Genomic DNA, 15,763 nt, shown 5'->3' with positions numbered 1-15,763 from the left:
CTCATGGCAGTCTCTAAACAGCGATGGCCAGTAAAACCCACACTGCAAGATCTTTGCAGCGGTTTTCTTGGCACTGAAATGCCCTCCACATGCTTGGTCATGACAGAAGATATCACATCTTTCTGTTCCATGTCGGGTACATCTCCTAATGATTTGGTCTCGGCAGTACTTAAACAAATATGGGTCGTCCCAAAGGAAATGTTTAACTTCAGCCAAGAACTTGGAGCGGTCTTGTCTCGACCAATGTGAGGGCATTCTACCTGTAGCAAGGTAGTTAACAATGTCGGCAAACCAAGGAAGGTTTGACACAGACATCAATTGTTCATCAGGGAATGATTCTCTAATCAGCACAGATTCATCAATAGACTCACTAGTTAATCGGGACAAGTGATCAGCAACCACATTCTCACAACCTTTCTTATCACGGATTTCGATGTCGAATTCCTGTAATAAGAGTATCCATCGAATAAGGCGAGCTTTAGCATCCTTCTTAGAAAGAAGGAATCTCAAAGCCGCATGGTCAGTGTATATGATGATCTTAGATCCTATCAAATAAGATCTAAACTTGTCTAATGCAAATACCACGACAAGTAACTCCTTCTCGGTAGTCGAATAATTGAGTTGAGCATCATTAAGAGTTTTACTAGCATAGTATATCACATATGGTAGTCTATCAACACGCTGTCCTAAAACAGCGCCAACGGCATAATCAGAGGCATCACACATGAGTTCGAACGGTAGTTTCCAGTCGGGTGGTTGGACAATAGGAGCTGAGGTAAGGAGAGTCTTGAGTTCTTCCCACGCCTTCACACAAGCAGCATCGAAGTTAAAGACAACATCTTTGCAAGTAGATTACACAAAGGTCTTGAGATTTGGCTAAAGTTTTTGATGAATCGCCGGTAGAAACCAGCGTGACCTAAAATGATCGAATCCCCTTCACAGAGTGGGGTTGTGGTAAATGTTGAATGAGGTCGACTTTAGCTTTATCTACTTCAATTCCTTTTTCTGAGACGATGTGTCCTAGAACTATGCCGGAGTTCACCATAAATGGCATTTTTCCCAGTTAAAATCAGATCTTTGCTTACATCTAGACAGCACAAGGACCAGATGGTCCAAACATTCGTCAAAAGAGGAACCAAACACAGAGAAATCATCCATAAAGATCTCGAGAAAACTATCTATCATGTCTGAAAAAATGCTCATCATGCAACGCTGAAAAGTAGCAGGTGCATTACACAGCCCGAAGGGCATACGTCTAAAAGCAAATGTCCCAAATGGACACGTGAATGTAGTTTTTTCCTGATCTTCCGGTGCAATGTGAATTTGGTTATAACCGGAAAAGCCATCTAGAAAACAGTAGTGACTGTGTCCAGACACACGTTCTAGCATTTGGTCTATGAAGGGAAGGGGGAAGTGATCTTTTCTTGTTACTGTGTTCAACTTCCTGTAGTCGATACATACTCGCCATCCTGTGGTTGTACGTGAAGGGACTAACTCATTCTTTTCGTTCCGAACTACAGTAATGCCTGACTTCTTAGGCACAACTTGAATGGGACTAACCCATTTACTATCTGAAATCGGATATATGATACCCGCATCAAGTAGCTTCAAGATCTCACTCTTAACAACGTCTCTCATGTTAGGATTAAGTCTCCTTTGCATTTCCCTAGATGGTTTGGCATTCTCTTCAAGATTAATGTGGTGCATGCAAATGGTGGGACTTATTCCTTTGAGATCTGAGATGGTCCATCCTAAGGCTTCTTTCTGCTCCTCAAGTACTTCTAAAAGCTTGTTTTCCTGTTCTATGTTTAATCGTGAAGAAATGATAACAGGTAAAGTATCAGAAGGACCTAGAAATGCATACTTCAAAGTATCAGGTAATGGTTTCAATTCCTGTTTGGCCTTAGGAGACTCATCCGAAGATATAACAGACTTCTCAGAAAGTGGGAGTTGTTCCACTTTAGTCTGCCATTCAGTGATGTCCATATGAGGTACAGATTCGAGCAAAGATTGGACTTCACCAATGTATTCATCATCATACAACTCCAAGTTAACTTCTTCCAGACATGCTTGCAAGGGATCTTGATAAAATGCTAGTCAGTGAATCTTGGATCAAACTCTCCATCATATTAATCTCATGTACATCTTCATCATCAAGACTCACATGCTGTTGACTAACATTAAAGCATTCAATTCTACAGTCATGTTTCCAAAAGATAGTTTCAACACTCCATTCCGACAGTTATGATCGCATTGGACGTCGCCAAGAAAGGACGTCCTAAAATGACAGGAATGTGACAGTCTGGGTTTTGTACAGGTTGAGTGTCTAAGACAATGAAGTCTACAGGAAATAGAATTTTTCAACCTTAATCAAAACATCTTCTACCACTCCACGAGGAACTTTGACGGATCGGTCCGCCAATTGGAGAGTTATGGGTGTTGGTTTCAACTCTCCAAGACCTAACTGCCATAAACAGAATATGGCAGAGGTTCACACTTGCACCTAGATCTAATAAAGCTCTATTGACCGTGTGTTTCCTATAGTGCAAGAAATTGTTGGACAACCTGGGTCCTTAAACTTGGGTGGAGTTTTGTTCAGAATGATGGAACTCACCTGTTCAGCTAAGAAAGCACGTTTGTGCACATTAAGCTTGCGCTTTTGAGTACACAAGTCTTTGAGGAATTTGGCATATGCAGGGATTTGCTTATTGCCTCAAGAAAAGGAATGTTGATGTTGACTCTTTTGAACATTTCTAACATCTCATTGTAGTGGGTGCTTTTGTTGATGAACTAACCTCTGAGGATATGGAGCAACATGAGCATTAGGAGGTAAGGGACATTCACAGCAGTGGGATTGTCGGCTTCACTAATGTGCTCGGACTCTTTTTCTAAACTGGAGGTTTCCTTTGGTGGTGTAGGCAGTGCTAGTTTGGCTCAGATTCATTTGTTTGTGGCATGCCTATATTGTTCTCAACAATCTTACCACTTCGGAGAGTGGTGATGGAATGGACTTGATCGGGTGAGGTTTCGCAAGATGATGTGCCTGCTTGAAATATCCTCTTTGGATTTTGTTGGGGTTGGCTAGGAAGTTTACCCTTTTCTCTTGTATTCAGTGCATCGCAAATTTGACCCATCTGTAGTTCTAGAGCGGAGACTCGTTGATCAGTCGCTTTCTCATTTTTCAGCAGATGTTGGGTCAACTGATTGATACTCTCTTCAATGCTAGACAATTTCTTTCAGCAGTGTATTGAGGGTACGACTGCTGCTGAGGATTTCTAGGGTATTGATAGCCTTGATTGTTTTGATAGCTTTGATTGGGTTGAGATGGTCCTCCTTGAACAAGGCCTTTGGACCATGAAAAGTTTGGGTGGTTTCTCCATCCTGGATTGTAGGTCTGAGAATAGGGGTTGCTCTTGTTTTTGAAACATAGCGTGTGCCTGTTCTAGCCTAGATTCTTGGAATGCATGCATTTCCGGACAATCACTGACCTGATGGTCAGAACCGTTACATATACACAGATAGCCATTTCGACATGTTCACAGAAAGCAGTGGTGAAGGTTTTACGTTTTTCTGTAGTTCTAACGCTTCTATTCTTCTTGCTGCGCAGCCATTTTTGCATTTCCCTCAAAATCTGACTCAATCCTATGAACCTTAGCTACAGGTGTAGTTTTCTCGGTTCACGAATGGATTCCCACTGTTGAGTCTTTTCAGCTACTTCAATTAAGAATCCCAAGACGCATCAACAGTTTTGTTTACAAATAGCCATTGCACATTGACTCTACAGTTGTTCGGGTGGACACATCTAGACCCTCATACAAAATTTGCACAAGTCTCCATTTTTCAAAACCGTGGTGGGGACATTGGAGCAATAACATTGAATCTCTCCAGGTATCTAGCTAAGGTTTCACCCTCCAATTGCACAAAGCTATTCAGACTTTGACGAATTGTCGCAGTCTTGTGGTTTGGGAAGAATTTTTTGAAAAACTCCTTTGTGAGGTCGTCCCATGTCATGATGGATTGTGGCTGTAAAGCATACAGCCAGCCTTGGCTTTTTCCTTCAAAGAGAAAGGAAATAGCCTTAACTTTAGGGTCTCGTCGACATTTGAGTGAAACGTATAGTTCCACATATCTCCTCAAATTCTCTCACGTGATGGTAAGGGTTTTCATTGTCGATTCCTCTAAACACAGGAAGCATCTGTATTGTGCTCGATTTTAGCTCATAATGACCATTAGCTTCTGGAAAAACAATACAGGAAGGCTGGCTTGCCTTGTGGGGTACATGTAATCCTTGAGAGTACGGGGTTCTCCCATTGTCTCAGGTTGGTCCGGTGTGTTTTCCTCAGAAGTTGTGGGTATGTCAATTGGGTCTATCGGATTGACTCTAATTAGTCTATTTGATTGGTCTCTAAAGGTTACAATCATTCCCAATTTAATCATGAAATAACAAGCCCACAGATAATGGAGAAAACAAGGCCCACAATTTGGTTTTAAAAGGTTTTTTTAAAATTTGGTTTGTTTAATGGGTTTAAAAATTTTGGTTATAATGGGTAATTTGTGAAAATCAATTTGGTTTTGTTTGGTTTAATTGGGCTTGGGAACTTTTGGTTTGAATGGGTTTAGAACTTTTGGTTTCAAAAATAAAAGGGAAGCCCACTACTTGGGTTAAATGAGGCCCAGTTGGGTTATTTGACCTAAGCCTAGTTTGGGTTGAAGTTGGTTTGGGCTCACAAATTTGAAGCCCAACAGAAGTTATCACAAACCCACAAAAGAAAGAGAAAAAAAATAACAATACAAATAATTACAAGCCCACAAAAGAAAAAAAAAAGAAAAAAAAAAAAAAAGAAATAAAATTATTACAATCCCAAAATAGAAACACTTAATTACAAGCCCAAATGAATTTTAATGAGGCCCAGTTGGGTTAGCTCATGGGTTAGGCTTACCTATTTTTGGAGGGAAGCCCAGTTGGGCTTTGATCCCTTTGTGTTTGTTGCAAAAGCCCAGTTGGGCTTGGATCTTCCTTAGCTTTTCTTTGCAGCCCAGTTGGGCTTGTCTTGGAAGCCTTACTCAACATCCTAGCAACAGCTTCGCAGGCTTGGCAAGAAGCAGCAGCACCAGCTAACAAGTCTCACCACGCTTTTCAGTAGCACCAGCTTTGCAAGCAAGCAGTGAACAGCAATAGCAAGCAAATGAGCAAGTGACAGGAATTGATGAATAAAGCAAGAAAAACAAAGAAACTACACAGCACCGCTACCGAGTCCCGGAAACGACGCCAAAAACTTGATAGCTAAGGAATTATACCTAAAACTATGTTCTAATTTTCCTACAAGTATACAGGGCTGTTATAGCTAGTAAATAAGCAGGGTAAATCCTCAGGGACAAGGAGGGAACTGATGTGTTTTTCTAATATTTTCCTAACTAATTTCTAACCTACAGTGACAATGACTAAGGAATTTGGGATATGGGAGGGACTGCTAGGCTTTGAATCGACCTCTATCCCTATACTAAGCATTCAACTGAGTATGATACTCTTGTCCTTGTAACAGATAAGGAAGAAGTGTCAAGTCCATCACTTACCTAAGGTGTTTCACCAATGGATAGTTCAATCGCAACTAAAGTATTAACCAGGAGCACTAATTGTCTAATCAAGCACAACTAGTCAAAGGATTAACAATATCTATCAAACATGAGTTGCAGTTCAATCAACACAATGTTATCCTAACTACAATGGATGCTTGACATACATTGTGAGCGCAGAGTATTGATGCACTGAGATTAAATCTATCATACAACATTTTAAGCATTCAAGAATAAATCATATAACATGAATAACATAGCAGAAAGCTAGGGTTTCATCTAAACCCTAGCAAAATAGATTAGAACATAACAAACATGGTAAACCAAATTGATATGCACTGTTGATAGAATAGAAATTGAGATACAAAAATAAAAACCTAAAATTAAACCTAATGACACACTGGCTAGTCCAGGTATCTTCAATCTCACACCCAAGACGTCAATTTATACATATAACAACTTTCCACCAAAAACCCCTAAAACAGTGAAATTAGGGTTTACCAAAAATTTAAATTAAGTTTTACCTAATCACTGAAAACACTTGAGAGCTTCGACCCATGCTTCCTCCTCGTCTTCTCCTGCTTTTCCCATGCTGTGATTACAACTCTATTCCGGCCTAATTTATCAATTTCACCTCTAGGGTTCCTGACATGGGTGAGGCGTGAAATTGAGAGATTAGGAGGCCATATAGTTGGTGAAATTGGTAATAATGATGGGGTAGTGATGGGTTAGTGATTTGAGAGCTCGAGTGGTGGTGGTTGCGGCGACAGGAAGTTGGTGGCGGAGCAGGTGGTGGTTCGGCTGTGAAGAGAAGAAAAGGGGGAAGAAGAAGAAGTTGGGGTCGATGGGATTAGGGTTAGGATGTGTTTGGTTGGGGTATAGGTATTCTAGGTTATGGTGTTGAGAGGACTCATAAAATTTTGATGTCAGCGAAGGAAAGATGTTGGATGAAAAGATGAGGAAATGATCCAACGGCGCGGTGGAGATGGATGTGGAGCGACCGTAGGATGATGGAATGGATCCAATCTGACGGCTGAAGGGAAAAACGGGTTTGGGTTTGGATTTTGGGTTTAGGAAATGGGTTTGGGCTTAGGTAGTCTTGAGCCCACTTCTTCTTTAAGAACAATTTCTTCCTTTTTAAGCCCATTTTCATCTTTGATTCTTCCATACCACATTCTTCACTTCTTTTCCGCTAGAGTTTCCGCCGGCTTTTTCCTGTGTCTTTGCTCTTTTCGCTCCGCAACTCATCTAGTCTTTATTTGGTACCTAAAAATGCAAAATTAAACAATATTAAGTATTTATCCTTGAGGAGAGTAAAATACAAAATTCATTACAAAAGGGAGAATTATGGTATGCAAAAAGGGATAAGTGCCAATAAAATGATACAGAAATAATGCAATATTTGGCACCTATCAAGGAGTCAGAAGAGGTGAGACATGAGAAGTTGTAATCTTCTTCATCTTCCACGAATCCAAAAACTAACATACTCTGAGACTTCCTCATCAACATCTCTATCAATATCTGAATCACCTTCATCAGAAAGTTCATCCAACTGTTCTTCTAGGAGAGTTTCCCAATCAACAGTTTTTACATCAAGAGAATGTTTGGATATTGACTTAGATGTGACAGTTCTCTCAGGGGAATCCAAGCTTTTAGAATCATCTGGTAATTTCTGAACTGGTACGTTATTAGAGATAGACTCGTCCATAATCAGATCGCTACAAACTCAGACTTGTAAGGTCTTTAATGTGTTTTCCTGCTCTGATACCAATTGAAAAAGCGGGGGTCTAAGAACACCACCCAATATTTCTCTTAGCAATATGTATGGACTAATTCCGAAATACTTTGCTAGAGAATCAACTAGACAGTCAGACTCAATATAGATAGAAGTATCTCAAGGAGTTAATATCTCTCTCTTGTTTTTGATATACTCAAGCTAATAGAAATTATCAAACACAAGGAATAACTTGGACGGTACCAAAGACCAATGTCCAAGGATCAATCAATATCAATCAACAACCAAAGGTTGGATTTCCAATTGATGATCACAAACGAACAACTTGTATTATTTCAATTATATAACAAATATAATGCGGAAATAGAAATAACACAGACACAAGAATTTTGTTAACGACGAAGCCGCAAATACAGAAAAACCCCGGGACCTAGTCCAGATTGAATACACACAGTATTAAACCGCTACAAACACTATCATACTCCAAGCTAACTTCGGACTGGACTATATTTGAACCCCAATCAGTCTCCCACCGATCCAAGGTACAGTTGTATTCCTACGCCTCTGATCCCAGCAGGATACTGCGCACTTGATTTCCCTAGATGATCTCACCCACAACCAAGAGTTGGCGCAACCCAAAATCGCAGACTTGATAATAAACAAATATGTCTCACACAGAAAAGTCTATCAAAGGATAAATATGTCTTCCACAGATAAACCCTAGGTTTTATTCTGTCTTAAGATATGAAATCAAGGTGAACAGGAAGGAATTGATAATCCGGTCTTATATTCTCGAAGAACAGCCTAGATTAATCAATCACCTCTCTATAATTCTTCCTGACTACACAGGAGGTTTGTCGAGGAATCACAAACAGTGAGACGAAGATGTTTGTGACTTCTTTATCTTTCCTATCAGAGAACTCTCACGATCTCAAGACAATCAATCGATTGTACCTATACGATAAAAGATACAAGATCAGATCACACAACTACGGTAAAAGTAGTATCGGTCTGGCTTCACAATCCCAATGAAGTCTTTAAGTCGTTAACCTGGTTTTAGAGAAGATAACCAAAGGTTAAAGGAGAATCAACTCTAGCGATCGTACTAGTATCACACAGACGTGTGGGGATTAGTTTTGCACAATGCTAGATGTCTCCTTTATATAACCTTCAAATCATGGTTTTTCCTTAGTTACAAAGCAATCCATATTCACCGTTAGATGAAAACCTGATTTAGATTCAAGCTAATATTTCTCAACTGTTAGATCAAAAACTTTGCTTGCCATACATACTTGGGTAGACGTTTACTGGGTTTGCGAAAACCATTCCCAAACGTGTACGTGTATGTTAGTTCAACATAGTAACCCAAAAGGTTAACCATATGAGCATTTCATATTAACCTTGTTCTTTTTCACCATAACTAGTTCAAGTGACTCAAATGAACTAGTTAAAGAGTTGTTCAACTGCTCTAAGATCTTATGTAACTACATAAGACACAATTGAAACAAAGATGATTCGATTCGATTTGAATCGGCTCATGAGCATTATAGCCACGGTTTGCATAAAGCATTCCTTAGTAATTTAATGTTTCATGTTCAGAGCACATCTTTATATCATAACCACTTAAGCTCACAAACAAGTTCACGGACTTAAGACAACCAGCGGAGTTTTCCAAACTCAGCAGAAAATCTCGGCAAAGAGACTTTCGCCAGTTCGCGGACTTACACGCAAACGAGTTTTTGGAAAATCCCAACAAAAATTCTCAGTACGAGAACTTCCGTCAGTTCGCGGACTGTGTTCGCGGACTTGACAATGCCAATTCCTACGGTTTTCTCTCAATCAACAAAGTTCGAAAACTTCGGATTAAGGAATACAAGGTTATGTAATATAAACTCTCATTCCAATCATTGAGACATTCTCAGAGGACGTTATATAGCCGTTATTCACATACCGTTTCACGTCAGAGCAATTCTCAAAGTAATTGAAACTTTTCATGACTTTCATCACTAGGTGAAGATAAACTTGATCAAAGCGAAACGCTTTACCAACACATGATTTCGAGATATAGATAGGCGAGATATACTCGGCTCGAAATATCAAATGTGTATGATCCGGTCTATATAGCATACGAATTTTGTCTCATAAGAAGTAGGAAATAGAAGAGATAGACTTTTTAGTGATAGATAAGTTCAAGTCTCCACATACCTTTTTGTTGATGAAGTTCCATGGTTCCTTGAGTAGGGTTCGTCGTTGTATGATGAATCGCCATGAAGTCCTTGAGCTCAACTACACTTTTCTATCCTAGTCCGAGACTTAGCTATGTAGGCTAGAAATCAAGACTCATAATTTTGATCACTAACATTGACAAACATGCTTGAGTGATAGATAAGTTCAAGTCTCCACATACCTTTTTATTGATGAAGTTCCACGGTTCCTTGAGTAGATCTTCGTCTTTGTATGATGAATCGCCATGAAGTCCTTGAGCTCAAATACACTTTTCTATCCTAGTCCGAGGCTTAGCTATGTAATCTAGAAATCAAGACTCATAATTTTGATCACTAACATTGACAAACATGCTTGAGATAGCAACGCATGCGAGGTCGACGGAGCTATGCTCTAACACAGACTTTATCTCCCGTTGGAGATATTGTTATTGTTCCACTTAGTACTTAAGGTCTACAATAGAGGTATACATATTAAGGTGTGGTAGCATCGTCATAAGAGTATCAGAACAAGTTGAACACTTTTAACGCTTCTTCTCGATGGATTCCAGAATTTTCACTTGAGAGAAATGCAGCTTTAGATGGAGAATTTGATCACTTCTGAATTTTCTAAGACTCCGGTAGGAACAAGTTGTCAAATGGGTATGTCCCATCAGGTAGCAGTTAAACAAGTCATCATTTTGCTCCAAATATAGTGGAAAACACTCAAGTAGCAGCAGCAAGATGAGACATTGAGATGACAGATATCCGATTCCGAAGCCCTAGTGGTTTCATGCCCCAAGGTCCTGTACTTACCCCTGGTGGTCGTGTAAATATGGATGCATTTAGGTCAATGTATACTCCAACAAGCACTTCAACATTTCACCCATTTCAAGCACCTACTCATCCAATTCAACCATCTCGGGTGACATATCAAGGTTACGAATCGCCTGATGCTACTCAACCACCATCTCAGACTCAAGATGGTGAGTTTTCGGAGGATCAAACATGCATAGGGGAATATATCTTTGGAAACACTTAGTTTAGTAGATGTAATTCCTTTTAATGTAATCACTCTTTTATGGGATGATCATTTAATGTAATTGTACTTTTGTTTGATAAATGAAAATCTACCTTTACATTCATGCTTAAGTTAACAATTAAGAAATTAAAACATATAAATTGGATTAAATTTGGGCAACACTATTAAGATTTCATAACAACTTTCATATCGGAACCCCTTTATGTTGTTAATTACAGAGCCACTCTGCACGACATCTTTGTTCAATGTCCAGCAGAGTTTCATCACTCTTCATGCTTCGAGATGCTTCCCTTATCATAATAATATACTTTTTAACGTTCTTAGAAAATCCAACAAACCACGCCTCCAACACCAGCGCATAATGATTGTTCAGCTTCATTGTTTGTTCTTCAAATTTTTGTAAAACACGTCCCCAAAACGGAGTGGCCTGTAGTGCGCCGTCAACGAAGGGATGATTAGTGAAGAAAACATAATTCCTGCAGATGCATTCATCTTCTACAATACCAACATTGCGCTGATATGCAATTCTTGCACTTCTTACTCTTTTTATTTCATTTTGCACATTAACTCGGTGTTCAATTATTTGATTTTGGGTAACATGTTGCCTCTTCTATTAACTAAACCATTTTCATATTTTCAAAAATTGGAAAATCTAAAAAACATAGGAAGAAGGTGTGAGTTGAAATGAATTTACTATTGGGTATCTATAGAGAGAAGGATTTATGACCGTTGGATCAAATCCACCTGACGATGTAGTTTCCACCGAGCAGTCGATACTACACCTACCTTGTCTAACTGACAAATTTGTCAATTAGGCAGACATATTTGCCACTTTATCAGCTCCATAATGGATGCAAAACTGACAAACTGGCCGGTTTGCAACCCCCGTAGGAACCCGCCTAAGAGAAACAAGTCTGGCAGCACTCTCTCTCACATTCTGACTTCGGTAGTTTGGTGGTCAGCCAAAGTCAAAAAGAACACTTTTGACTCATCACTCTTGTCTTATTCTCTCCATGTGATCACTCACTTAACCCACCAGTCATAAGTTAAAACCTTTTTCTCATCCCAAAATATCTCCTCCGCTCAGAAAAAAAAAAAAACCCTACTGAAGAAGAAGAGTAAAGTAAAGCATTTCTTCAGGTAATTTATCAGATTTTAGCTTCTTAATCTATACATGTTACTTTCATTTGTTCAATTTCACTACAACATTTGATGATATCACCTTTTTTTTTTTTTTTTTTTAACTTGACCTAAACATGAAATTAGTGAGTGTAGTTGTGCGACTGAAATCTAAATGGAGTAAAAATGAGTGTAGTTTGATCAATTTATACCAGATAATCAGGTTTTTTGTTTAGTTTCTTATGAATCTTTCTAGAAATTTTAACTTTTCTGACCTTACAGAGATTCGAAACCCTGACCTATGAATGGGAACCGTGTTGAGATATTGTTTTTGGTTTGTTTTTGTTTTCTAGTACTAAGATTTTTGTTTGTTTGTTTATGTGAAGAACTTTTGAGATGGAAGCATCTGTCTATAGGGCATTGATGGAGTCTGATTCTGGGGAAACAAAAGTTTTGGAAGCGTTGATTGATGCGTTTAGTTCAGAATTTTCTCTTAGGGAGATAGCTTCTGCCTATTGCAAGGCTGGCCGTGATCCAGATAGGGCTGCTGAAATTCTTTGTGATGGTCAAAAGTTGAAGAACTGCTCTAATGCTGCATCTGCCGTTATTACCACTCAACGTGAAGCAAATTGTACATTGTCATCAGCTTCATCGGAATCTTTATGTGAGAGTGTTGATGACAAGCCAAGTTCTGCAGATTATTGGAATTCTAAGGCGCAAGAGCTGTCAGTTGGTAGTGTTTCCGGTGTTATTGGTAAGGGGAATGCGATGCCTAACACACCTGCATGGGGTCCCGTTAGCAGAATAAGGCCTTCATATTCAGAAATCTTGGGTGAGAGTGTTGCTACAAATTGGGGTGCGGATGAGGGTTTGAAGGCCTCGGAACTGAAAAACTCGGCCTTGTCAGTTGGTAGTGTTTCCGGTGTTATTGGTGAGGGGAATGTGATACCTAACACACCTGCATGGGGTCCCGTTAGCAGAATAAGGCCTTCATTATCAGAAACCTTGGGTGAGAGTGTTGCTACAAATTGGGGTGTAGATGAGGGTTTGAAGGCCTCGGAACTGAAAAACTCGGCCTTGTCAGTTGGTAGTGTTTCTGGCAAGTGTTTGATATGCAGCAGACCTGCATGTGGTCCCCTGGGCGCAACTAAACCATTGAAATCGGATATGAAAGACTTTTGGTTTGACGAACTCTCAGATGATGATGTTGCATCAGATTCAACAGCAAAGGAGGACCAAATGCATACAGGTATCGGGGAGTTCCTTTTCAATACATTTCGAGATAATCTAGTTAACTTAGTTTGCTTTAACACGGTTAGTTGGTATATGTTGCTTCTTTAACTTTCTAATTTGGAGTTTACTTTGGTCATTGGAAAAGGAAGTTGAGTTCTTGCAAGTATAATTTGAACATATATCAGGAACAATTAAAAGATAGAAACATGACATTTAGTGGGAATTTGAATTCCTGCCAGGTGTTGAAATGCCATGTTTCTATTCTAGTTTTTGCCACTGACTCCCTCCCTCTCTCTCTCTTTTTTTTTTTTTTTTGGTTTGAAGATTTTTTTAGATTTATCAACTTTACTTTCTTTGGGGGTGGTTTCAACATACACTATTTATCGACTTTACTTTCTTACAAGTTGAAGCTACCAAGAGTCTTTTTTTTCTTTCTTTTGGCTGATTTTTGGGTGTTGGTTTGATGGATTCAGGAGAAGGGAGGATTTTTGTGGGTGGACTCTCAGTGGAAGTCAATGAAGATAATTTGGAAGATCATTTTAAGAAGTTTGGTGAAGTTGTGGGGACAAGGATTGTAAAACACAAGGATACAGGTAGTTCAAGAGGTTGTGGGTATGTTCTCTTCTCAGATCCAGCTGTAGCTGATAGAGTTGTTTTAGAAAAACATGTTATTCTTGGAAGTTTGGTTAGAGTTGTCACTGCAGTTCCCAGACCTAGGGTTGGACATAATAACCCTTACAACCAAAAGGGTTTTAACAAGAGTAATGATAATAATGGTCAGTTTAGGACAAAGAAGATTTTTGTAGGTGGTTTACCTTATAGCTTGACTGAGGAAGATTTTAAAGCTTATTTTGAGAAGTTTGGTAGAACTACTGATGTTGTTATTGCGTATACTCCTTCAAGAGATAGACATAGAGGTTTTGGTTTTATCACATTTGATTCTGAGGAAGCTGTAGAGAATGTAATGCAGAAGAGGTTTCATGAGTTGTTTGGCAAACTAGTTGAGGTTAAGAAAAATGAGAGTAATAATGGTCACAGCGGTGGTTATCATATGGGAAAGAATGGTGGAAGAGGAGGATCTTCTTCTGGTGGTGTACAAGGTGGTGGAATTAGCCCGCGGTCAAGGCCAGGATATGGGGAAAGTTACTCTGGATATTCTCCTCAACTTTCAGGTTATGCCACTGCTGAAGGGACCCCAGTTGTGTCACCCTGGAGTCTACTATGAAGTAGCAAAGGAGGACCAAATGCATACAGGTACTGGGGATTTCCTTTTTAATATGATTTGAGATAATCTAGTAAACTTAGCTTTGGTTTATCATGGTTAGTTCGTTTATGCTGCTTCTTAAGTTTCTAATTTAGAGTTTACTTAAGCCACGGCTTCCACTGGTCATTGGAAGTCATAAGAGGTGCATTTTGTAATCAAACATATTGCAGGAACAATAGAAAGATAGAAAGAGGTCATTTTAGTTGGAAGTTGATTTACTCCATCCATGGAAATGCCATGTTTCTAAACTACATTTTTCCTGCTTTATTGTTAATTACAAAATACAACTCCTGTTTTGTGGCATTTTGTCTTACAATTGGTCATTGCAGCCAAGGTGATGCTTGTTTCATCTACTTCTTCCAATATCCCTAGTCTTATATCATTTGAACTTCTAGGAAGTGACACGAGACGTTTTAGTTGCATAAATAGAATGGTAAAGCAAATACTAAGTGGTAGGGATGGTTATATTACTAATTTACGGCATTGAGAAGTCTTCTTTTACATTGTTAGGTTAGCTTCCTTATTGATCCCATGGCTGGTTTATGGTATAGATTTGGTTGCTATAAATCTGTTCATTTCCTGCTTAGTAACTAGTCATTGCTGCACTGGGAGTTTGCTGTAATAAGCTTTTTTCCACTTGTAATAGTTAAAATGGTCTTCTCTTTTAGGCTGGTTATCAATGAAGGAGTCCCACCTTTAGTTGATGTCATTGAAATATATGGGGATGGTGAAACAAATTTCGTAGTCTTCCTTACTGGTTTGTCTAGGATTTGCTGCTAGCAACATAACACATTCGCAGATGCATTGCTATTCTGACCTGTCCCAGGAATCAAGTTTTTACTCTCAGGGTGTAGATTACGATTAGCTTTTTTACTGTACCTGTTTGTTCATTTTGTTTTATACTGCGCGCCAGATGCATCCTATAACTTCAGGCATTGTAAATCTGCATTTTTGCATATCGTAAAGTTTGTCTGATAACAGCAACTACATTGAATTTGCAGGTGCTTGTGGTGCAGTAGCTGTTCTCCTTTTAACAAGATCTTCTTAACATTGCTTAACTTTTCTTTTGATGTGGGGTAGGCCAGAGGCTAGAGCCTCAAATTGTTGGGGCCCATAAATTTTAAAAACTTCCTTACAGCTTGCTTGTTTTTGTTTGCCACATGGGCTGTGCTCTTACGTAGTAGTCTACCGCTGGTTTTGTTAATATTCATACTCTGTAGATGTTACTGAAAGCCGTTTATACTATAACACATACTACTTTCTAATTCCATCTAGCCATTACTTTTATTTTGTCCGCTTTTATCTAAGAATAGTAGAATCCATTCATTACTTTAGGCAATTTTTTCCAAACTTACTTACATCTTCCTTCCGGGTAAATTCATTCAAAATCTGACGAACGATTAGCAAAAGATCATATTTTAAAAAAATTCCAATGCTTTTTTAAATATGTTATATTGATTTAAACTAAAAAATAAATAAATTATGCGTGATTCTGTCACCAATTACATATTGTTTTAAAAGGCAATACTATGTATTTCTAGAAGGTGATTTCAAAAGATTTCGGCGGACTTCTATGTGATGCCATATTTGCTAGT

At 38.9% G+C, this 15,763-nt stretch overlaps 1 protein-coding gene across 1 annotated transcript; it reads left to right on the top strand.

The window, feature by feature from the left end:
- Positions 1-11,603: 11,603 nt before the first annotated feature.
- On the top strand, positions 11,604-15,455 carry LOC113284522 (heterogeneous nuclear ribonucleoprotein D0-like). The gene is made up of 4 exons (XM_026534009.1): positions 11,604-11,692; positions 12,058-12,920; positions 13,378-14,158; positions 15,170-15,455. The coding sequence occupies exons 2-3, from the start codon at positions 12,068-12,070 to the stop codon at positions 14,127-14,129; spliced, it is 1,605 nt and encodes a 534-aa protein (XP_026389794.1). The 5' UTR covers positions 11,604-11,692; positions 12,058-12,067; the 3' UTR covers positions 14,130-14,158; positions 15,170-15,455.
- Positions 15,456-15,763: the final 308 nt, after the last annotated feature.

This window comes from Papaver somniferum, chromosome 5 (genome assembly GCF_003573695.1).
Source record: "Papaver somniferum cultivar HN1 chromosome 5, ASM357369v1, whole genome shotgun sequence".
Lineage (NCBI taxonomy): Eukaryota > Viridiplantae > Streptophyta > Magnoliopsida > Ranunculales > Papaveraceae > Papaver > Papaver somniferum.
Note: the sequence above shows the minus strand (reverse complement) of the source record. Positions and strands in the feature narration are given on the sequence as shown.

Coding starts and splice junctions, on each gene's coding strand:
- LOC113284522 (XM_026534009.1), top strand. CDS start 12,068: ATGGAAGCATCTGTCTATAGGGCATTGATGGAGTCTGATTCTGGGGAA. Junction 12,921..13,377: donor GGAGGACCAAATGCATACAG/GTATCGGGGAGT, acceptor TGATGGATTCAG/GAGAAGGGAGGATTTTTGTG.